This window comes from Amaranthus tricolor, chromosome 1 (genome assembly GCF_026212465.1).
Source record: "Amaranthus tricolor cultivar Red isolate AtriRed21 chromosome 1, ASM2621246v1, whole genome shotgun sequence".
Lineage (NCBI taxonomy): Eukaryota > Viridiplantae > Streptophyta > Magnoliopsida > Caryophyllales > Amaranthaceae > Amaranthus > Amaranthus tricolor.
In genome coordinates, this window is record NC_080047.1 from 43,078,700 (window position 1) to 43,102,974 (window position 24,275).

The 24,275-nt window shown below is 34.7% G+C and overlaps 1 protein-coding gene across 2 annotated transcripts in view; it reads right to left on the bottom strand.

The window, feature by feature from the left end:
* Positions 1-681: 681 nt before the first annotated feature.
* Positions 682-24,275, bottom strand: part of LOC130827301 (ferredoxin-dependent glutamate synthase, chloroplastic-like) — a 31,730-nt gene continuing 8,136 nt past the window's right edge. The window contains exons 8-33 of one of the 2 annotated variants that reach the window (XM_057692977.1): positions 22,792-22,884; positions 21,937-22,082; positions 19,796-19,955; positions 17,095-17,205; positions 16,742-16,957; positions 15,699-15,856; positions 13,225-13,354; positions 12,279-12,337; positions 12,007-12,112; positions 10,917-11,013; positions 9,263-9,378; positions 8,403-8,600; positions 8,181-8,291; positions 7,784-8,023; positions 7,613-7,711; positions 5,723-5,818; positions 5,442-5,639; positions 5,273-5,347; positions 4,980-5,108; positions 4,771-4,869; positions 3,611-3,753; positions 3,426-3,519; positions 2,590-2,828; positions 2,419-2,497; positions 1,969-2,052; positions 682-1,492 (exon numbers count right to left, since the gene is read on the bottom strand). In XM_057692977.1, coding sequence (XP_057548960.1) covers positions 1,334-1,492; positions 1,969-2,052; positions 2,419-2,497; positions 2,590-2,828; positions 3,426-3,519; positions 3,611-3,753; positions 4,771-4,869; positions 4,980-5,108; positions 5,273-5,347; positions 5,442-5,639; positions 5,723-5,818; positions 7,613-7,711; positions 7,784-8,023; positions 8,181-8,291; positions 8,403-8,600; positions 9,263-9,378; positions 10,917-11,013; positions 12,007-12,112; positions 12,279-12,337; positions 13,225-13,354; positions 15,699-15,856; positions 16,742-16,957; positions 17,095-17,205; positions 19,796-19,955; positions 21,937-22,082; positions 22,792-22,884 — 3,435 coding nt within the window. In that variant the 3' untranslated portion in view covers positions 682-1,333. The remainder of the gene's footprint in view (positions 1,493-1,968; positions 2,053-2,418; positions 2,498-2,589; positions 2,829-3,425; positions 3,520-3,610; positions 3,754-4,770; positions 4,870-4,979; positions 5,109-5,272; positions 5,348-5,441; positions 5,640-5,722; positions 5,819-7,612; positions 7,712-7,783; positions 8,024-8,180; positions 8,292-8,402; positions 8,601-9,262; positions 9,379-10,916; positions 11,014-12,006; positions 12,113-12,278; positions 12,338-13,224; positions 13,355-15,698; positions 15,857-16,741; positions 16,958-17,094; positions 17,206-19,795; positions 19,956-21,936; positions 22,083-22,791; positions 22,885-24,275) is intronic. The other variant, XM_057692983.1, reaches the window with a different exon arrangement.

Here is a 24,275-nt window from a genome sequence, read left to right on the forward strand (position 1 = left end):
TATTTTTTAATACTGCATCGATAATAATTATTCCACATTTTCTATCTATTTCCAACAATACACCAGTGACCACACACGTGAAATCAAAGCATGTATTGCTTAATTTTTGTTGCGCAAAAGTAATCTTGTTTTTACAAAACTTGACTTAAAAAATAAAATCCATCACAGTTTTCTCTTCAGAACATATTAAGCTTAGTTAGCAATATTCTAAACTTATATTACTTAAAAAAGTTCCCATCGAATATCATTTTGGGATGTTTTATTTGTTATTTTTATAGAAAATTTTTTCATTTATGTCACAAATTTTGGACAAAAATAACTTTATTCATACTCACTTTAATATTTTTATAATGCTTATGTACCTCATATATCCTTCACTGACTTCAATTTAACATTGAATATTCCTTATGATCCTCACATATTTCCCACTAACTTTCTTTTAATATTTTTTTAATGCTTGTGGTCCATACTTTTCTTCAATCAAATTTATTATTTAATTAAATAATATATTCACTATCTAAAATATTCTATTTTTCTTAATTTCTGTGAATATTCCTTTTAGTACCTTCATTAGGCAATGGAGGGAGTATAAGTGCTCTTATTAAAATACAAAATAGTTGGAAGAAATCACAAAAATAAATGAAAATAGGAGCAAAAGGGAATAAAAAAACAAAAACACCATATCACAAAGTGTTTTTCCATGTCCAATTATATTATTAAAAATGAAAAACACCAAAACTTTTGGTGATTTTTTTACAAAGGTCTTGAACAATACGCAATTTTCATGTACAACATTTATGCATATAAATACATACTCAGTGAAATCAACTTAAGTTCTCTTACAATATCTCTAAGTTCTTATTACAAGAAACTTTTATTTCAGGAGTTTCATGCACTAAAAAACAGAACTATATCCCATAAAATTATTCAGCATCTGGATAAGTTGACCCATAATTTACAGACAATGCTAGTCTGATCTGCACACCTACAAAATCAGAAACGACAATGCGAATACGATCATCTGAACCCGTAATCTCAATTAAAGGCCAAGAAAAAAGGGGATATTCAACTCAAGTATATCATAATTTAGGGTTGCATTATATACGGTTCTCACAGAAAACCATGAATGGATCAGGTCCCAAGTGGAGGAAACGAAGACCTTCATCTCGTGCCAGTCGAATTCGAATGAGGTGCAGTATTTGGCTTTAACAAGCAACAAAATCAATCCCTATATATTCAATAAAAGGGGAAGCTGAAGCTTTTCACCAACTTAAAAATTTTTCCGATTCCAAAAACTATTTGCAAAGTGTCATTCAACAGTTCTCTCTATGGCCTATGCAGACTGTAAAGTGACCTCCTCAGTCATCTGCTCGAAAATTGCGGAAGCCTCTGGGGTGTCTTCTTCACTAGGTGGAACCAACTGCCAAAAGAGTGGCAGAAACTTTTCCCATTCCTTCAAAATAGCTGCACCTTTGGAACTTCCCGTTTTTTCCTATACAATTAGAAGTTTATGATGGAGATCAGTTGTATGCTACTAAAAGTGGATGCTAGATTTGTTTTTTGTCTAATAACAATATTATTCATAATCCAAGCTCCTTATCATATTATCCATGTACAGCTACAGTAATATACTAACTACTTCAGATAATAAATGTCGATTGTTTTCTTTGGGAAGAAGAAAAGCCTGACATTTCAAGGCATATGCATTAGGCTTTAAGTAGTCTATAAGACTATAACTAGACATGTATTTTTAGGCTAACAATGTCCAATGCACGAACATGTCAGCTTGCATTCATTCAAAGAGAAGATGGATAAGCAATATTCAGATCTTAAACTCGGACAATTTTCTAACTTTTGCATGATTATGATAAAAAAAGAGGTTATGGGAAGATGACAATATTTTTTACGATGAAAAGAAGCAATTTTTATGAATGCATGATGATTCAGCAGTTGAAGTAAAATACTTACAACATGAGCTTCAATCAGGTTCTTCAGTTGCAACTGCCCAGCAGGAGCTGTCACTCTTTGTATTTTAACAATTTCCTTGTTTACCTATTTTTTTATATTCATGCAGCAATTAGAATATATTATTCACAAATAATTATTTAAAGAGAAAAAAAACAGAGTGCATCAAACGGTGTTAATCAAAGATGAAGAAAAGCAAGCATTAAGTTTCATTTCAGCTTAAACCTTGAATAACAGAGGGTTCAACATAAAGAATAGGCTAACATGCAAATATCTGTATTATCCTGTAATTAGCCTTCATTTGCTCTTATAAACACACAAGACAACAACAACAATGCCAAAGTTTTAATCCCAAAAGATTGGAATTGGCTACATGAACCAATATATCTGTTCCAATGGTTGTTTACATGAAATATAACACAAGTAGACAAATTTTCAAAAATGGAATTAAACCTTTGGAATGAGAGTATCGTCTTCATCAAGTATATATGCCAGACCTCCAGTCATACCTGCAGCAACATTTCTACCAACTCTGTTTAAGTAAAAGGAAAATAAGACAATATGAATAACCTCTTTATTATCTGTGTTAAGACATATAGTATTGGTCAAATAGATTATACTCACTGTCCAAGTATGACAACACAACCACCAGTCATATATTCACAGCAATGATCACCAGTACCCTCAACAACGGCCTCAGCAAGTGAATTTCTTACAGCAAAACGTTCCCCAGCTTTGCCTCTAACAAAAATTTGGCCTCCAGTTGCTCCATATAGACATGTATTCCCAACAATTGTGGCATCTTCAGGGCAAAATCCAGAATTTTCTGCAGGAGTAACTACCAACTCACCTCCAGCCATACCCTGCAAATACTCAATTATGAACATATTGATTTGAAATCCAAACAGCTGGAACAAAATTAGCATTAAAACCATGGACTGTTTTATTATAATCATTGTCCCATTAAACACAAGCAGGACGCTGGATAAATGGGCGATGGATTCAAAGATATGCTATTTACTCATGTTCACTGTTTACTCAATTGCAAATTTTGTTCATGATTGTCAAAACTATATTTAAAGCACATTCAAGGCAAAATAACCAATATAGTTTATTTTAGAAGCTATAACAATTTTCTGAACATTCCAATTTTCAGGCTTATACGAAGATGCTGCATGACCATGTGTAGCACCCCCTTCATCTTCTAAAATTGTTAATTGGTAATAGCATACTAGTCTTGGTAGATCTAACTTGAGTTGATTGCAAAACAACATTCCATTACCAGAATGCCACTAAGTGACTCTTGCCTAAGCAAGGTCAAGGGGATCGATTAGCAAAGAATGAGAAAGAATGTATCCAGTATCCTAATTAAAGTAGATGAGAATGTCAAAACTTTTTGCCGATTTTCCTCCTATAATGAAGCTAAATTCAAGAATGACAGATGAATTATAAATTCATACCTTTCCTACATAGTCATTAGCTTCTCCAACAAGGCGAATATTCATTCCAGGTGTCAAAAAGACGGCAAAAGATTGGCCTGCACTTCCTGTAAATCTGCAAGTGAAGAAGGTTTATTGCTCAATTCGCTGAAATTTTCTAGACAACTCTTCACACTAAAGATTTTTCATCACAAGGGGCATCTTACAATATATTCAGCTGCCCAGCAAAACCAGTGTCTCCATATTTCTTTGCGACAACACCAGCTATACGGCCACAAACAGCACGGTCCACATTGAATATCTGAACTGTTTTATTGACAGTCTTTTCATTCTCAATAGCATCAATAATCTGCACGAATGTCAAAGAAAAGAAAACATAAAAGTTTTCTCAAAAAACAAATTCAATAGAACTTTCAAAAAAACTAACTTTTTCAAAAGCCAACTTCTCTAACCAACTCGTACAACAGACAAATCAATAAGGAAATTGATATGTTAATCCAAAATCATTTAACATAACTGTAAAGTGAGCTATCCCCTCGGGCCTCATGAACGAAATTTAATAGTGTATTCCCCATTAAGGAGAAGTTGACCTCTCAATTAATATACGCTCAACATTTGAAAACCTTTGTTCTTCAAGATATTTTTTATTTTTTTCCATAGAAGACTGTTAAGCAGAACATTCCTTCTAACATTTACTTTAAGGCGACCTAAAGTATCCTCTATACTATGTCTAATCCCTTTGTTTCACTGATTGTGTCATTCTTCCTTTTTACAATCGTTTAAGTAATCACGTTACTTTTGTCTCTTCATCTTAATGCAGTTATAATACACTGCTCCGCCAAACTTACTGTCCCCAAACAAGTATCTTTATAGATAGATGAGTCTTAAACTAATAACATGTTAGTATAGTGAGAAAATAGAAAGTCATTAACAAACGAGGACAACAAATTAAATTAACCAATAATAAGGTGGTGAAATATCATGGAAGCATTTATTTTTCACTTTGTTAATAATCAACATACAAATCATAGTGAAATGGAGCAATATCAGCGTCAAGACTATCAACACAAAATTGAGCCTTGAAGAACTGTATATTGCAAACCCAAACATAAACAGGCATTCTGGTAAATTATCTACAGGACATTTTTTCACAAGTACAAACTTGTTCATAAAGAATGTCTAGAAAGCCTCCATCCTAGAGATGGATATGAATGATAAAGCAGCAATAGTAGCATCAATGTATAATTCAACAAAAAAGAAAAATACATGACAAAATAATCAAACCAAAAGCAGACTAGAAAAACCTCATCGACAAGTGCATTCTTTTTTCATTATTTTGATGTGTATTTCTTTGGTTAAAACTTACCTCAGGATCGGAAAGTATTCTATCATCCAGCACAGGCCCATTGGTATGAACTTCCTGGTTCCTGATGGCAGTGCTGCTCAAACTTGGTGAACCAACACTCTGAAAATAATGGGGAGAACTCCAATACAGTTAGAAGATAAGAACGACTTTCTATAACGGATGCAAAAGTTAATAACCAAATATACATAACAGATAAGAATAGAACATACAGAGAGTATATAGCTGAGATCAAGATGTTGAGTTTTCATCAAAGAGATGTCTCTTGGTTTCAAAATATCTGTTCTTCCAATTATATCATCCAACTTTTCGAAGCCCAACTGGGCCAAGATACCTCTCACCTGGAAAACATCAATAAAAAAGGTAATTGCAAAAGGACTATATTCAGGTAACTTTCAAAAGTTTGATCAAAATCCAGCTACTTCTAATTAAACTATAACAGTAAAACCACATGCCAGTCCCACCAAATTCAGAACATGCACAGAAGCCGCAAAAGCTTAATCACCTCTTCAGCAACATATAAAAAGTAATTCACAAGATCACCAGGCACGCCAGGAAACCGGGCACGTAGTTCTTCCCTCTGAATTATTTTATGCAAGAATAAAGGTGTAAGAAAAAAAAACAACAGACAAAAAGGAAAAGTGATATAAATGGTACATCAGAACTCTATATACCTGGCTAGCAACACCAACAGGGCAGTTGTTAGTGTGACATATGCGAGCCATAACACAACCAGTAGCTATCATTGCCAAAGAACCAAAACCATACTCATCAGCACCCATTGCTGTAGCCATCATAACATCAACCCCACTTTTTAATCCTCCATCAACTCTGAGAATGACCCTTTCTCTCAGTCCATTTGCAATAAGGGTCTGAAACATTATCAACAATATGTCAAATTGTCAATAACCAACAAGATACACTTTGAGACAATAAACAATTATGCCAAAGAAACCTGGTGGGTTTCCGTGAGTCCAAGTTCCCAAGGACCACCAGCATGCTTAATAGAGCTTATCGGGCTGGCTCCAGTTCCACCATCATGTCCTGATACCTGTCAATGAATCCACATTGAGCTGAGTCCATAGCTAAACCGGATCAAAGGTAAGGTCATTTTTAGCTCACAAGATTGTCGAGGCATCCAAATATTGTAGCTCACAAGATAACATGGAAAAAGGATCAATTGTTGTAAATCTACTAAGCAAAAAAACGTTTTAGTTGGATCTCTAATATCATATAATAGTCGTAAAAAGCTATGCTCGGATGTACATAGCAACATAACACCATAATTAACAAAGTAAAAAGTGTTCATTCGTGAGAACACTTTGCAAAGACCATTTCAAAGCTGACATGCAAGTAGACCTGTCAAAACAAAATTAGGAGGGTTTTGGGTAAGGTCATTTTTAGTTGGGTTAATTTGGGTTGGTTCATTTTTAGGCATAGTGTAATAACAAGGCCCCATCGCATAAAATCAACCGCGTTGTAAGGGTTTTTAAAACAAACGAACCCTGCATAGTGAAGGTGTAAAAAAACACGTTTTGGGCCGTATTACGGGATATCTTATGATACGACCGATATTTAAGCGTTCCAATAACCGCATTAATCCCTTTACTGCATCACCGTTAAGTTACCGCGATCGCGACAGTTACCGCATTTTTACACTGTTTTTAGGTCAGAGACAGTTCAAGGGTTGGATCGTGTCAAATTTAAGTCGGGTTCAATTCAAAGTAGTTCGAACATCTTTTTCTTATTTCCAAAAAATATATATAATACTTTATTAGTTCTTATACAAAAGATTTTATATAAAAAGATCAATATACCAATTTCAGGGCTACAATAAAGAGATGTTGTCCAAAATTAAAATAAAAAATTGACTAAAAATATAGGTAGTCCCGACTAAAAATGATGATGTGGTTCATAACGGTCGGGTATCGGTATCAGTCGAGTTTGACTGATTTTTTCCTATATTTTCAGGTTAGTTCATGGGTCGATCCACTGATTTCCGGCGGGGTTCCGGGTCAATTTGGTCCAATCAAAATTTGACATGTCCACATGCAAGCATGAAACAAACATCAATATATCTACAGCAAATTCTCACAATAAAAACTCATCACTCTTAGTTTACATGATATATGGAAACCGGAAGACGAAAGCTAGAAAATCAGTTGACACATTGCACATGATCTATACCCAATCAACCTTGGTCGTGCAAGCTACACAGATTAGTAAGTAGTGACTAGTGACCATACTAGTTCAACTAATATGGACTATAAAATTTGATACTTTACAGATAAACTCAAACTCTGCCTGCGAGTGCTTGCTTGTTGCTAATTACCGGTCCCAAGCCCGGATAAAGGAGGAGGGTAAGCAACACGTTAGTCACAACCAGCTCAGTAAAACTTAATCATGTCCCATTATAAGTAATCCTTACGTAGTTGGGCAAGGCTCTAATTCTGGTATGTGAAGACAAAGGATCAAATCTTGTAAAAAGCATTATATCTTTTTGGGTTAAGGTTCTGACATTGTTATTGTTGTTGGTGGTGTTGATTCATAAACTCTGCAGTCACCATAACTACATACCAAAGCCTTGATTCCATATAAGCATGACTAAATGAACTATTAAAAAACAAATCCATCTTTGATCTTCAATTTGGTTCAATCAGATGTTCTTAGATCAAGTAGAAGTCACAAAAACTATCTAACAGAAAAATAATTCTTAATATGCAGAACCTAAGTACAACAGGCAGCAGAAAAGAAATGGACTTGAAGAAGAAATTGGTTAATAATCACCATTGAGCAAGAGAAGCGCAATTATTTTACATAAAAGAACAGGAAAGGGCTGAAATACCTGGATAATGTCAGCATTACCCTTTGCAACACCTGAAGCTACTGTGCCAATACCAGCTTCTGCTACAAGTTTTACTGACACCTTGGCTTTCGGGTTTATCTGTTTAATTTCCACATTCAGCTAAAGTACATATAATTTGTTAAAGATTCTCTTCACCCATAGGCTTTTTACCTGATGAAGATCATAGATTAACTGTGCAAGATCTTCAATGGAATAAATGTCATGATGTGGTGGTGGAGATATTAGGGGAACACCAGGTTTGGAATTCCTCAGTAGAGCAATATACGCACTAACTTTCTTTCCGGGTAATTGCCCCCCTTCACCAGGCTTAGCACCCTGTGCAATTTTAATTTCCAATTGATCGGCATTAACCAAGAATGTAGGAGTGACACCAAAACGTCCAGAAGCAACCTGAAAAAATCAAAAAGTTCCCATTGCTCAAGAATTGAATTAACTAATATAATATTATGTTTAACAAATTGAGACACCACAGATGCTAATCTGAAGCCATTAGCAAGAACTATGACAACTTAAGGAACTAGATAAATAGCAGATAATATCAAGTTACCTGCTTGATGGCACTGGTTGCCGTATCCCCATTTTGAAGACCTTTCAGATGAGGAAGTGTAGGAGAATACCCATCAACCACATCTGAGAGTGGACGCCATCTGATTGGATCCTGAAAAACAGAAATCCTATCAATAACCAAGGCCCGCAAATTGTAGAAAATGGTATGTAAAAAAGGATAGCGATCACTAAAAGGAGAAAAATTTTAGAAGAGGATGAATACCTCACCACCTTCTCCTGAATTAGATTTCCCACCCAACCTATTCATTGCAATGGCAATTGCTTCATGAGTTTCCCTAGAGATAGCTCCAAGAGACATCCCGCCAGTACAAAAACGTTTGACAATACATGTAGCAGGTTCGACTTTACCAACCGGAATTGGAGCACGGTCACTTGTGAACTCCAGAAGATCGCGAAGCACCTAAACAAGGTCAATTAATATTATTTTAACAAAACTTCACCCAGCAATATTTGCCAAAAATTGTAACGAAATCATCACAAAACAAAACAGCCATAGAATATTCCTGGTGGTTGAATGGTGTTCATGGAATATGGTAGCAAGCAACAAAAGCAGGGATATAGCAAAAACTTCCTGGAAGCGAAAATCAGTTATGTTGCCTTGGAAACTTACCCAATAGGACTAAATTTAAAAGGCTAAGTCCAGAGATCTTGAGAAATGGGATATGGTTAGTCTAACACCAGGATATAACTCATTAGTCAAGTTAACTCCATTCTCACTTTACAAGATTTGCATAAAAGCTTTCAAATCACTCCAACTTGCATTCTAACAGCGATGCACCACACTAAGTGAAGCTCAAGCGAGTGAACAGAATGCAAAAGAACAACCTGGGCTCCACCAACAATAACCAAAAATTACAAGCAGGAACAACTGGAAAACCAAGAGCTTATTCATAGACTGAAAACCTAGCAAGCTAAGCTAAGACACCAGTAAGAAAAAGGAGAAATACTATAAGAAAAGCACTCCTGTACTGCGCTCTGGGAAGAATAGTAGTTACAAAAGTATTAGCAAAATTACTTCCATGGCAATACATGCTAAATAAAAAAGGATAGATAAAAACTCACGCTGACAGGCCTGTTAGCCAAGTGCTGCTGATAAACTGCATAAGCGCTTTCACTTTTGTTGCGGATAGCTTTGTGCATCAACTTTGACATCTCGGGGTTGTTTACATGATATTCCCCTTTTCACAAAAAAAAAAAAAAAAGATCAGAAATCACACAATGCTCCTCAGTTTCCAAGTTAATGAAATAATAACTTTAATAAAGTCACGGGTTTTCCAGAAAATTCATAATTAAGTCCTGCTTCACAGCATAATATTATAAAACAAGTAATATTGCAAAAGAATCAAACATGCATTTACATTAGCATGAGATGCTCATACTTGGAAGGGCTGGTAAAAAGTATATAAAAAAAATCTAGCAAAATAAAGATTATTATGATGTGATGTCTTTGTCCTCCATAATCTCTCACGTTAATTTGTGTTGGTTAATGTCTACAAATCACGCTAACACTTTTTCTCATGCAAATTACTCAAGAAAAATAAAGAATTGTTAAGAATATTAATACTCATTAAGAATATTAAGAATTATGAAGGCTTTGGAATTGTGGAAAGTTAAAACTTCAGGACACACAAGACCTCAACTGTATAATCATGCTTAGACCTTTTTCATGCAAATTATGCAAGCGTAAAGATCACATTGTAAATAGCAAGTAAACAACCAGATTTCATTTCAAAAGTCTTGACAAGGCAAAAAATGACAAGAAAACAACAGATATACGAGATAAATTCTCCAAAAACCGGTAATCTCTTTAAGCTGCTTAGAAACAAAGACATAAATCCCTGACCCCCACAGAACAGAACTGCAGGGTGCAGTCTGTTAGGCCTTCTGGTAGAACAAGTTTTCCAAAGCTATAATGTTACAAAGGTAACATGACATGGACCTTCCCGCTGCAACCCTATTCAGGAAAAAGAAGACCACAGGAAGGAGAGTTTTCTGAGCAAATTCAGAGGAATCAATATCAAAAATTGCAGAAGTTCATATATAATTAAAAATTTTTCCTTTTATGAAATAATCCATGTTATTGTTAAGTTCTTCAAGCTGCAAATACTTTCAAAATTTTGAATACACAAAAATTACCAAGTGCCAACTCAGAGTTTTCATTTTAGCTCATACTCCCACAATCACCCATACACTATGTAAAGACATGTATGAAAAAAATTGTATAGAAAGAAGAGAAACTAATGGAGCATAAGCATGTAAGTGTACATAAATTGAACTTTAATATGAATAACAAGTCAAAGTGGAATGTGTATATTTTAGTTAAACAGATCATGCAAAATTTTTCTAAACTTCGGAATATATTTCAACAAATTAGTTTCTGACACCCAAGTCCCACTATATGTCAATGTCCAAGCTCCCCTGGTTAAAAATTTTAAACCCTAAAATGTCTGGCCCAGGATATGCACTCAGGCCTACTACTGACACCCATCTGAGTAACACAATCCTAAGAAACTAAGTTAGACAAATGTTGGCAACGTACAGTAATACAAAAAAGGAGCTATTTGTTACTAAAGTGATCACACCACTACAAAAAATCAAAACTACAGTCAGTGCAATATTTTGTAGATGGAACATTGATAAGTGCTAAACAGATTGATTTCATTATTGTGTCAAGCTTTACGACAGGCACAACTAAACAACAGTGACCAAGCAATACCTCCAGGCCTGAATTGTATAAATCCGAAATTCTCCAGTCTTTTGGCTGTATCCTCTGAGAACGCCTTTACCCAAAAGGACAATGTCTCTCGTGCAAGCTACAGATAAAGAAACACCAGAAAATTCAAAATACACCAGGACTGTGATCACCATAACAATTTAATCATTATTCGTTAGCAATTATCACTTATACATATTATACAATCTAAGAAATGTATTCAAAATGAAGACACTTTTTTAGTACTATAAAACTCAGTTTCCAAAAGTAACCCCAGATCCAAAGTCCCCAACAAATCACAAATATACCTTCATCAGCAGTTATTTTTCAAATATGAAAAGGGAAAAAAAAAACTAAGACTGAACCTAACATTGGCATAAGAGCCATTAACTTCAAAGCTTGTCGATGATATTACTCTATAAGTGATTGATACAAAGATTAAATTTTTTTTGTATGCAAAATGTTTTCCAGTATACTTCCTCCCTTTTTATTTTTCTTTAGTCTCACCTTGTCTCCTTTATATGTGAGATCTTTTGGGAAGAAATTGCACGATTAAAAAAATAAAATGATTGATTGACGAACTGTGACCATTTATGTGAAAGCAGCTTCAGGTGCCCTGTTCGCAAAATAATTAAATAAAATCATATAGTTGGGTTAAAGTAAATCTAATCCTTCTCAATGGGCGTAGACTATATGCTGTGTAATCATTGGACGATATAAGTATACATGTTATAGAACATGCAGTCTACTGCCGACTCCAAATGATGCATTTACAGCTTTAACATTATTGTTTACGCACCAATCATGGGCATATATTGAAGAATAAATAATTATAAAGCAAATAAGCGACTATCAACACTTGGATACAATTTTCAAATGCACCTCCAAAATAAATTTTGAACGCTATCAATAAAAAAGATTCTCTGTAACCAAGTCAATGGCAAACTCAGAACTCTGGCAAATTTTCATCAGTAGAGCACATCTCCAAGGAAAAATAACCAGTCCAATGCAAATAAGTTGTCACAATAAAAGAAGTGAACATACTATACACTATAAATTATTATGTATATTACTGATCTGATATTTAGCTTACCTCATCAAGAGTCAATCCACCAATGTTAGAGACGCTCCCTCTGAAAGCTATATCAACAACATCTTTTCCCAATCCATATATCTCAAATATTTGAGCTCCACAGTAACTACAGTATGAAGTGAGAATAAGACTATCAATTTATTTCACATAGTAAAAAGTAAGTAAAAAATTAAAAGGAGCACCAAAAGGAAAAGGAAGGGGAACAGACCACAAGAAATCCACAAAACTGTAGAAATTTGCAGAAAACTCGATTGAAGTAAGGAAGCACATACCTAGAGAGCAGTGAGATACCCATTTTTGAAAGAATCTTCAGCAAACCAGATTTAACAGCCTACAGTCCACACAAAACCAAAAAAACACTTAGAAAAATAAACAATGACGAAGTCAATCCAGCAATTTTGTTTAGCTGGGGATTAGTCTGGTCAGCTTTAGCACACTAACAGTATTTGTACTCTGGCAGAATATATTCTTAACTCTTTCATTATCTGTATCCATATCTTGAAGAAACTATGAACTTAAGTATCGTCGTAACACTTATCTCCCTCTTTAATTGCTTTATCGATTAATGTAAACCCAGACACTTTCAAAGATAACAATTTCTCGTCAATCCAAAATTAGATAAGCATAGTCATAGTAGTAAGGGGAGTTAAATATCTCTCACATGATTCATATAATTCATTTTATAAATGCTAACATTTAAATTCTAGTAATTGAACGAAGAGATACATACAGGCGTATGATTACCTTATGACAACTATGCTACAAATGGACATGTAAAGTAACATTTTAGATGTCTTCACTATACAATGATATCATAATATTTAATTTGGACAAACAAATGACATCAAACATGAAGTTTATTGTTCCACATAATGCCTCAATTCTAGATACACACAGTATGACATTTCAAAGTCATAGCCTTATAATAGTTGCTTTTTCCTCTGAGTAAAGATATCAAGAAAACTCAATAGTACTTGAATGATCAGATTTAAGTTCACATTTAGGGCAGAGTCTAATCTCATAATACTAACAGGGGAACACAGAGCAAAGGGAGGCGAACACGGTGTTAAACCAAGATGGGAAGGGTGGAAGGAAAAACGCTTAGCCACATAAAGTTTAAAAACAATTAAAAAATAAGGATACGAAAAGATAAACAGCATGTATAGCTCAGGACTTAGGTATCTCATTCAGTGTTGAGTGCCGTGGAAATTCACAAACCTTGCAAAAATTCTTTTGTGCTTGCTCGATTGTAACTGTGGGCATTTTCCCTGATCGCATCAAATTTACGGTTTTGTTGCTTAACCGCCATTGCCTACATGTCTCCAATGCTAAGTACGGACAAATGGCACTGCAAAATAATTCATATATTAATATTTTAAAATTTTAAAATAATTCATATATTTAAATTTTAAAACAGTTAAGCTAAGGGGAAAATCCACAAGGTTGAGAGCTTAAAAAACTAAGCAGGTGATCAAGAAATGGATTAGCACTTTTCACATTAAAAATGCCGAAGCCAAGGAGATTCCCATTGAGTTATTGTAGTTTAAATAGGGTAACATAAGTCATTCCCTGTACTATCAAATACTCAAATGTACTTGGTTTCAATGAGTGTCTGTTGATACGCCAAAAATTTGAAACAGGGAAACAGCAATTATTATTATTTGGTATGACATCTATTTATATGATGCTCCGCAATGGTAGTTTTATGAAAAAGACAACTTTGTGAATGACTAAGCACTTAAAAACAGGCCATCCTCATCTTGTCATCAAGGCTTCTGTTGTCCTTTTAAGGATCCATTAGTTGATTATCCCACCAAAGTGAATTTAAGACTAAAGTTATTGATTCAAGTGTCACACAAATTCCTCAACAAGTAAGACATAACAACACCTCTCTTAAATTTTCAGAATACCTTCAATGCGTACAAACATGTTTTATTTACATCTGAAACTTCACTCCGACATCTCTAAGAAAAACACATCATGAAATTATTATCACCATATTTATTATTAACTAAGTTTAATAATTTAGTAAAAAGAAAAACATACTAATCTGAAGGAATTTAAGCTTTTCAATGATTCCTCAGATTCAGTCATCCCTTGCACAAACACCATAAGGAAACGCCACATTCACTATCCTTCTTACTTTCTACTTTTACTTGAAAGCTAAGGTTAGAATGTGGGTAGAAACACCATAAGGACACAATACTTGAGATGATCAGCCAGTGCAGAAACAGGCTTAACAGAATGGTAGTTCTGTAATGAAATTTAAAGTTTTCATTCCATGAAATTCAGGATACATTAATACAAACAATAAGACATGACATCAGTTATCTAATAATGTCGTACTGGCTTGGACCTTTTTCCCATTACATTCGTACTCGATTCAAAACTGGCTAAAAGAACTAGCCCACTTAATAATGCAGTTGATAGAAAAGGTTAGTTAAGCTCCTTTTCATCATTAAACAAGGACATAGCCCAATTATATAGTCATGTTATGAGAGATTAAGGAAATTTTGGAATTTGAAGAATGTAAATGAGCACAAAACACATTATTCGTGCTTTTATATGAAATTTCAGCCTCCATTGGCTACAATCTATGCCATAGTAATATTGCAGGTAGCTTACACAACAACATGATAGATACCTCTATTGCGCTTGTCACACCCCAATGTATCCATGAAATAGGTTAGTAGATGTAGTAAGCTGATATACCCCTTCAATGTTTCGGTTCATCTACGATACTATGTGAAGTTGTAAAGGCAAATGAAGCACAAGATTTTATTTGCAGGATGCTTTTTTCGCCTTAAAGTAGGTATAGTGGATTGGAACGAAAGGCTATGATTTTCGGTGGTTTAGTATTCCTTTACTACTTTATGGAAGTGAATGATAATCAGCTTCTCTTTAGGCCTATACTCAGTGACAAATTCTCTTAGGTTGTGTTTGTGAACAAGTTATTCATTTCAAATTGTAGATTTCAATCATGAAATCATAAATGAAAAATTTGAGGATGACAAGGGTTGGAAAGTCATTCTCAACTTTATCTACTTTTAAAACAATGGTGGAATCGACTCAAATCCAAATTTAAATTTTTTGATTAGTCAAACACTAAATATGAGTTAGTTCTAAATTTTCAAATGAAATCATCATTTCCAAACATAATTGGTTAAAATATGCTACATGTTAAATTCAGATGTGTGAAAGGTTCCAAAGCTTTAAAGTGACTAAAATATACTCCTGAGACTAGGAGCTCAAAAGTATATCTCTTGTGAGAGTTCAATCTATGTTGCCCCTTGTTTCTTAGTTGGGGCATTAGGATGGTTGTTACTTCTAGGCACAGTCTAATCAAAATGCCTGAAGGTTTCTTGTAGAGGGAAATCCTCTCAATTTCATGGATTGTGCCTTTGGGTCTCTATTTTCAAACGAAGGAAAAAAAACATATATAAAAATACGTACAGAATTCTTATTCAACAATTCAATTACGTCTATATACTTAATTTAATTGCAAACAGATCGCAAAAGTTGAACTAAAAACAATGATTTTAACAGGTGTTAAAAATGTAATATTGCAATTTAGTAACACCAAGTTCAAAAAGTATTAAAGAAAGTCTAAAACATAACAGAATATCCTAGATGTATGCTCAACTCCAGGGAAAAGAAAACCAAGTTTCAAAAACAAAAAGGAAAAAACAGACCTTGCACCATATCCAATCAAACAAGCAAACTGATGGGTACTAAAACACTGAGCGGTTTCAGCCACAATTGAAGTATACATCCTCAGACCATTTTGAATTAAATGTTGGTGAACAGCACCAACTGCAAGGAGTATTGGAATGGCAGGTCGAGTTGCTTCCTGGAGAACAGATTGGTAAAAAAATTTTTAAATATAAATAAAAAAAACATGAAGACAGTAATGTCTATTCTTATACCCATGCATACATGTACACATCTCAAAGCGGAAAATCGGCTCATGCTATATTTAATACAATTAGGTGCTGAAGCGGTGGCTACAGCATTGTCTCCCAGTGCTTTTCCTGGGTGCAATTCTCATGGGGGCATTTTAATTGGGGGGGGGGGGGGGGAGTGCAAATAAAAAGTAAATGCAACTTGACAGTTAGTTGGTTAAGAAGTGAAGGCCATAATTGAGCTCATACTCTGCATGTATTATCCCAACTTCTAAAATTTATCATAAAATAGCCTGAGAGCTGCCAGGCTGTCCGGCTATCTATTACTATCTTCATCTACATAAATTCTCTTTATTTTTTCATGTTAACCTTTGCCCCATAAAACATAGTTACATGAATTGATTGAGTTCACTTTCATCACTTCATGAGAAACAGAAAAGAATGGAACTGTCCATCAAATTATCAAGTCACTTTATGCACCGGTGCAGACAAATAAAGAGCTCACACTAAGGCCATTGACTATCATGACGCAAACCTCTAGCCTAGACCTGTCATCGAGTATTTGGCAGGAGAGGACTGGAGCCTCTAGGCTTCACAAGTATTGATAAAGTCTTATTGGGTTTGCAGAAGCCAAGCTGAAGGGGTCCCAATAATAATGACATGACACATTTGGCCATCAGAAATATCTTAACAAGGACAAGAGTTGTTCTTACATCAAAAGTATGCACAAAGGTGGTGTTCTCACTTTTAAGTACACCTCTTTCCTAAATATTTTTGATCAATGGAATGAAGTTAAAGAAATTACAAAAGGAGTTAAGAGCAAAGCAGCACACCAACTCATCAGAATGGTCAGACAGAATAAGTAGCTGGGAACCATTTCTAACAGCTTCATCAGCAGCCTCACATAATCGATCAAGTCTTTTCTCTAAAGAGCCTTCAACTCCTTTCCTTATGTCAAAAAAGGTTGGCAGTACTTGGGCCTTCAGCAAGGGATCGCTTTTCAAAGCTTCAAGCTCCCCTTCATTTAGTACAGGACTGGCCAAATTAACCTAAACCACAGTGAAATATATCAAATGTCAAACCTAGAAAACATAAAAGATATCATTGATCCAAACTCATGAACCTTAATGCACGGCAATAAACCAGAGCATTCACTTAAGCAGTGAGGGTAATGTCATTGACTAACCTGTGATGCATTTTCAGGTCCAACCTCCAATATATTCCCACGTTTACCAATATTAACCTCAAGAGACATTACTAATCCTTCCCTTAGTGGATCAATAGCTGGATTTGTAACCTATAGAAAAGATAAGTGAACTGCATAATGAGATTTACATTTTTAATAACCAAAAGAAAATTCCATTTATAGGACCTAATTATTTATAGTACAATTCCAGTCAGAGCACCAATTTCTCAAATCAACACGAAGTCACAAACAGTTGCAAGCTAAAAAGTTTTACAAAATAACAATTAAAACTTTCTGTCCCTTACTGGTTACAGCATTTTATATTTTTATTTTTGGGATTTCCCAAAAATGAATTACATAATTTGAGTTTAATCAAACTCTCACTTTCTTGTCCAACGCATTAACCCTTATTTTACTTGTCACCATCCAAACAATTACTTTAAGTGGAAAGTTTAGGGGTAGGCCAGCTTAATCCATGGCACATTAAATCATCTGTAAAAGTATGAGTTATAAACAACATAATTAATCCTATTAAAGTTTAAGAGCTCAATTGTATTTGTTTTGTCTTCATATGAATGATATATATTGGATTACATTTATTATTCTATCCTTTTCCTTGATATCAAATATCAAATAATTCATCCAGCTGTTTGGCCTTTTGGCACACTACACACCACAAAATAAAGGATATACCCTCCATCCACATTGTTTACTCTACCCTTTTTTTCTCTTTATCCACTAATTCGTCAATCATTTTTTTAATTACAACATTTTGTCTTTTATACTCTCCTTTGTCAAAATATAACCATTAATATACTAACTCTGGTTCAAAATAGTTGCTACACTTGTATTGTATAGTAAATAGATTCATCAATTGATATTGTCTTACATTTTATACTTTATGAATAAAAAAAAACGTAGTCAAGTGGAATCTTGTTTGATTCATGTCTGAAAAAACGACGATGTATTAGAGTTCGAACAATGTGTTTCAAACTCCAATATTGCCAAGATCGAGGATATGAAGTTTTAGTGACAAACAAATTACGCTATCAATAATATCGATGTTTGTATGAGAAAATAAAGCAATAAAACGACACAAAGATTTAACGAGGTTCATCCAACTAAGGCTACGTCTCCGGTGTGTAGTATCTCTTATATTATCAAAAGGAGTTCAAAGAGCTCTCAAATATGGAGAATTACAATAGAGAAGAGATATAGGCTAGTGTTTGGCTTGGGGTGTATTTTGTGGATGATTACAATGTGATTGAGAGCTCTCTATTTATAGGAGAGATCACACTAAGTTACATTAAGTACATTAAAGCTATGATTAAATGATAATGAAACATCTCTAAGTACATGAAGAGTCATAAAACAACATTCTAGAGTATCAGAGACTTCGCTCGACCAAAGCAGAGAGGCTCGCTCGGTCGAGCGGCCTGGTCGAGCGGACTTCAGGAAGTTTCTGGTTGCATTCTGTCTGCTCGCTCGACCCAACCTGAAGCTCGCTCGGTCGAGCGGCCCTTCAGAAGGCTTCTGACAGTATTGCTCGACTTGCATAGTAGAGCATCTTGATTCAACCTTTCCACTTCTTCATTAAATCCCATAACTCTCACACTTCATTACTTATTAATCCATACTTAATCACCATCATAAATTAATCATCAAAACTTAACTTAATACACCCACATTAACACATTCATGGGATTCCATCCCAAAGGTCACACATGAATGCACCTCATCAAATGTGCACTCAAGTCACACCAATCACAACAATGTCAATACATATTTTTAGGGTATCAACTTTGTAGAATTTTTAATTATATGCTACTAAATATATCAAGGATCAAATAATGCATTGGATAGCGTTAAAACAAGCGTAGCGACTAATTTGAACCAGATGAAGTATCTAATATCTCTTGTTTGAAGTTATAAAAAAAGTTGATAAGAAAAATATACGGAGAAAAAACCAAAATTATCCCATTTGATAGCATTGAATAAATTTATAAAAGAAATTACGACTAAACACTGTAAATTAGTGCAAAAGGGTAATATGTTGCATCTAAAAAGTGAAAGAGGAAATATTATTCACAATTTTATTATTTTGGATGCCTCAAACCAAATCCATCAATTTTAAGTAAAAATGTTCCCTTCTCTAAGTCAAACACGTTAAACCTTCTTTGTCTTCATGCAAAAACTTAAGATGAATCCATCGCAAGGTCATATTGATAATCTTGCAAGCATAACGGGCAATACAAGGTAATGTTTGCATTGAGGTAGAATAAATCCCAAGATGCCTAGGGTTGAGCTTTGTTTTGTAAAAGCTCATGTCAAGACTAGGTAGCATGCACTCACGTGTCTCACTCGACAAAGCTTTTAGTGGCTTTCCTTTTTTCTAGTGTCAAAAACATATTGGAGTTTTGACGTGGGTCTAAGGAATAAAATGTGAGCGTCTCAAGAATTCTTGTCAACAATATATAGATGAACATTGGTGGAAATATGATGTCTAGACCCTTTGTAAATTTTGAATGGGTCCAGGAATAAGCACACCCTTATCCTTAACTTTTTTGCTCTATTTCCATTATCCACTATAAAAAATAGCTACTCACACATAACAACTATCCTTGATATGTGCCATATTAAGAGATGAAAGGTATGATTAAATAAAATTTCAAAACTATTTTGATTCCTTCACAAAGCAAACCTGGGCAAATCGCTGCTTGAAGTAATCATAAAGCATGTGTGGCTTCTGAGACATGACAGCCAGAGGAATATCATCACCCATGCAAAATGTAGGTTCTTTTCCTTGGGAAGCCATACTTTCGATAACCATTTGGACATCCTCACTCGAATAACCAAATGCCCTGTCAAAAACATTAAAAATCAAGCTAAATAGTATAATTAAACAGATGAAGTCCAACAAAAAAACTACAATCATCCCAATTTCCCAGGTGTCAGACTTGATTATAGATTGTTATGTGAGCCAATGGACATGGACATAGGCTGAAAATCATGGGTTATATATCTTTTATCTCTTTCAAAATATTCTCATAAACTTTGTTCTCAAGACATGTTCATATAGATGCGATGATATGAAATATCTCAGGCCACTGACTTGCACAAAAATCGTATATGAATGTATCAAATGAAATGTAAAATGTAAATGTATAACGAAAGATTGAATGTAACCAAAAAACGATTACAATGGTTAGTACACAAGCTTTCGAGAGGCTTGTGCTCTCCTAATAAGTATTAAACTCCTCTTAAAACTATTTACCCTATGAATGACTAATCCCCTTCCCTTCCCTTCCCCTCTATTTATACTAATTATCTCTACATTTTGTTCCCCCAACTTAAAAATTACTAAGTATTGTTTATTACTTAATTCCTATAATACCCCTTTCCAGCCCTTCATGACACTAACCTTTGAACTACCAACAACAAACTTCAATAACGCAAAAGAAAATATAGAAGCAATGATATGAAATATCTCAGGCCACTGACTTGCACAACTAACCTTTGAACTATCAACAACAACAAACTTCAATTATGCAAAAGAAAGAGGTCATCGTAATCCCATTAGACAGCATACTATTAGGAAGCACTGAAATCTCAGTACAGGTAGGGCCAAATTTGAGCATGCGCAAGTATCGCTGGAACATTTAAATTTGTTCAGATGACAGATTCTGGCAGGATTTGACCACATAAGGGGGCCATAATGCCATGTCGACAAAGGTATTCTGGACCTTTCTTCCTAACAATAAAATGAACATACATAAAATGCTAGCAAACCTTACCAATTTGCTCTCATTAACCAACTATATTTCCAACATCAGAAATTTTTACTAGTTCTCAACAAATTCGCAGTTCAAGTTTAATCAAGAATCATTATTTTAAAACCTTCATTGTTCATATCCCTACCTGTTTCATAAAACCTTTTCAGCATTTCAGCACATTTCGATGAAGTTTTACCACTTTAAAATGCAACATAACAGGAATAGATGGTTTAAATCTCATAAACCGGTCAAGGTAGGGAAAATGGTAGTGGGACCCCAATTCGGAAATGGACATGGTTCGTGACTGTTGTGGCATAGTGTCACGCAGCAGTAAGCAGAAATACCTTAACACCACCAAGATTCAATGTCATGCTACATAAGCCCATAATTAACTCTAATGATCTTCTACTTTGGCATGAATTGCAACCATTATCTGGTTACTGATAGTGCAAGCTTCTCCTACCACACATATAACCAACTAGACAAGTTCAAATAAAAAAAAATCTTGATGATTAGGATAAGCATGAAACAGAAAAGAAATGGGATCAATAAGCGAAATGCTACAGATTCTGGTTTTTCTGACACCAGCCACTGCCATCAGGAGCATTAATCTTAGTGTTCAAGTCTAAAACCATATTAATTGACAATAGACAGTAAGGACAGTTACCAAAGTATGAATGCATCAGATAATCTACCGATCAATAATTAATCATCAGATATAAGTGCTTGTACACTAACAAGTAAGCACTTTACATAAAAATAAAAGAAGCTAGTCCTTACTCTAAAAGGAGCATAAACACCCAAGGGCAAAAGATTGAGTTACCATCTAGGACACATCTACGGTCAACCACTCATGTATTATGCTTAGCCTTAGTGCAAAAAATCGGCCACATAATTGCATCACAACCGCATGGTGCATTGTATAAGTTTTGAGGGAACCGTGACCGCAATATGTCACATGACAACCACAACCATCCACCACATCAAACTGCAACCACAATCCCAGCCGATATTTCACACTATATGCCTAGCCCACAAAGGCAATTTTAACAGCAAATGGAAATCTTACTGTTGGTATCTTAGGATCGCATCGTTTTCCAAATCTGCTCCTGAACGGAATTTTGCAGCCTGCAATGAACGCATATGTTCCTTTATCCACTTTCCATAAGGATTTGATGATGCTACCCGTTTCTTGACCTCAGTATTCTCGTAAACCTGCAGTTTCAATCCACAATCATGATAGGCTCAACTGCTGAAGCAACTTTCGAACTCTTAACAATCAGCTAGTGAAGTATCACTACATTTCAATTGAGTACTATTCTTAGTAAGAGATAAGAATGGCAGAATACTACTCTACAGGACGTATGTAGTAACAAAATGATTGAGAACTCAACAATGGATGCATTATTTTCTTTCACAAAATTGCCACTCCTCGAATAGTATAAGAAATCCACTAAGACAACCCAAATTGGTAGTTTGGTACATTAATACAGTCATGCTGCACAGTAAAGATTGTAGATTATTTTCTAGGGTAATGTATCCCACCTAGAAAAAATAGGGTTCCTCAAAATAAGCAAAGAACATAAAGTTGATACAAAAAAAGCCCAAAATGGAACAAAATTTAGAGGAACGCAATGAAAGGTTGTAAAATACAGCCACAAAAGAAATTTCATTAAAGGTAGTTAGCTATTCTAAAAAAAATCAAAAAGTATATTTGGCAAAGTCTAGTCTAGTAATAAAAAGAAAGTAACAATAAACTCCACTTAAGAAGACGGAATCTCTAGCTTCAAACCATAATATGAAGCACGTCATGGAAATGTTATTTTTCAAGAATAAACGAATTGCAACAATACCGAAATCTTCACCATACAGGAAACATGTGAATATCATTATCAAACAAATCCAAACAGTAAAATGTACAAACCTGACTACTAAGCAGATCAACTGATATCATCATCCCTGGACCCAAACGGCCTTTCATTGTAACTTTTGATTCATCCATTGGTAGAACTCCCACCTATATGAGGATAAGACCTGGAAGAATTAATTTCTCTATTGGATATACTCAAGAAAAATATCTCTAAGAACCCCATGACATATAACTTAAAAATGCATTGAGAATTCCAACAAGGCTCCAATAAGTTTAGGAATGTTACTTTTGAGTATTATAACTGGCTAGGAAAGAAACGTAGATAATCAGTAGCCCATGTGTATTAATGCAATTTGTTCTAAAACGACATAATTTACGTCAAGGATTGGCTATTTCATTATAAACTTGACAACAGGAAGTTCCTCTATGCAGCACAGGAAAAATTCAATATACTCGCGAACTGTATGATAGCCACACTAGCAATATTGTGAATTAGAGAAGCACCAAAACCACCACACCGCATGAATCTGCTCACAAGATAGCCCACTTGCTTATTGCTCTCCAAAATGACACATTAATAACTAGACGATATTTTCCCCATTTCCAAAGCACTCCACCTTCAGCCATCCCATACCTCACATCTAAAAGAATGGCATATCTATGTAAGGGAAATTTGGTTGTTAAATTGAAAGAAATTTAGATGAAGAATAATGTAGGTTGTAGAAAAATGTGCGTGAGCTTCTCATTAGTATCCTTCCCAAGCATACACCTAGACCTTTGGTTCCACAAAGTGCACATGCAAAAGCTTGGATGATAAATCACAAAATGGATTGTCACCAAAAGCTTTTCTCTTGGAATAATCTAGAAACAACCAACAATCCAATCATCACAAAAAGAGGGCCTTTCTTCCGGGTCATGGGTCCATTTTCTAAAAAGGGAACTTGGAGATATTATTTTAAAAGCAAAATAGGATACCGAAAGAAAATCAACATAACTAAAGAAGAAATTAATAAACTGAAGAACATAAGGGATACATTTTGAGGGTCAGCATCAAGGATGCAAAAGCCAACTATTTATGGCTAACCTCAGGAAATCCTACAATGATTCAATGCAAAAGGAGACGGAAAAACACTGCCTACGATTACAACTTAGTGAATGTTTCAAATATTTAAATACAACATTTATAAGGAACACATTTTGAGCAAGGGGTAAATTATAGGATTCAATATGGTTGATTCAAGAAGAGAATTGAAAATTTATGTGAATGGGAAGTTCCTCTAAGGCTAAAGGGATTGTTTAATCTCAGATCAGATCAAATACACATGGCATTGTAATACAGGTCGAAATGTTAGGCCTTTATAAAGGAACAACCCGAAGGTATGGTCATAGGGGTAGCTAAGAAGTGTATGGTAGGATGGATGAGCGCACATACATAGGAATTTGGAAGATACAAAAAGAAAATGAGGACATAGAGAAGGGATTAAAAGTTGCAAACATTAATAATAAGGGAAATCTTCTTCATTGGTTATGACATGTTC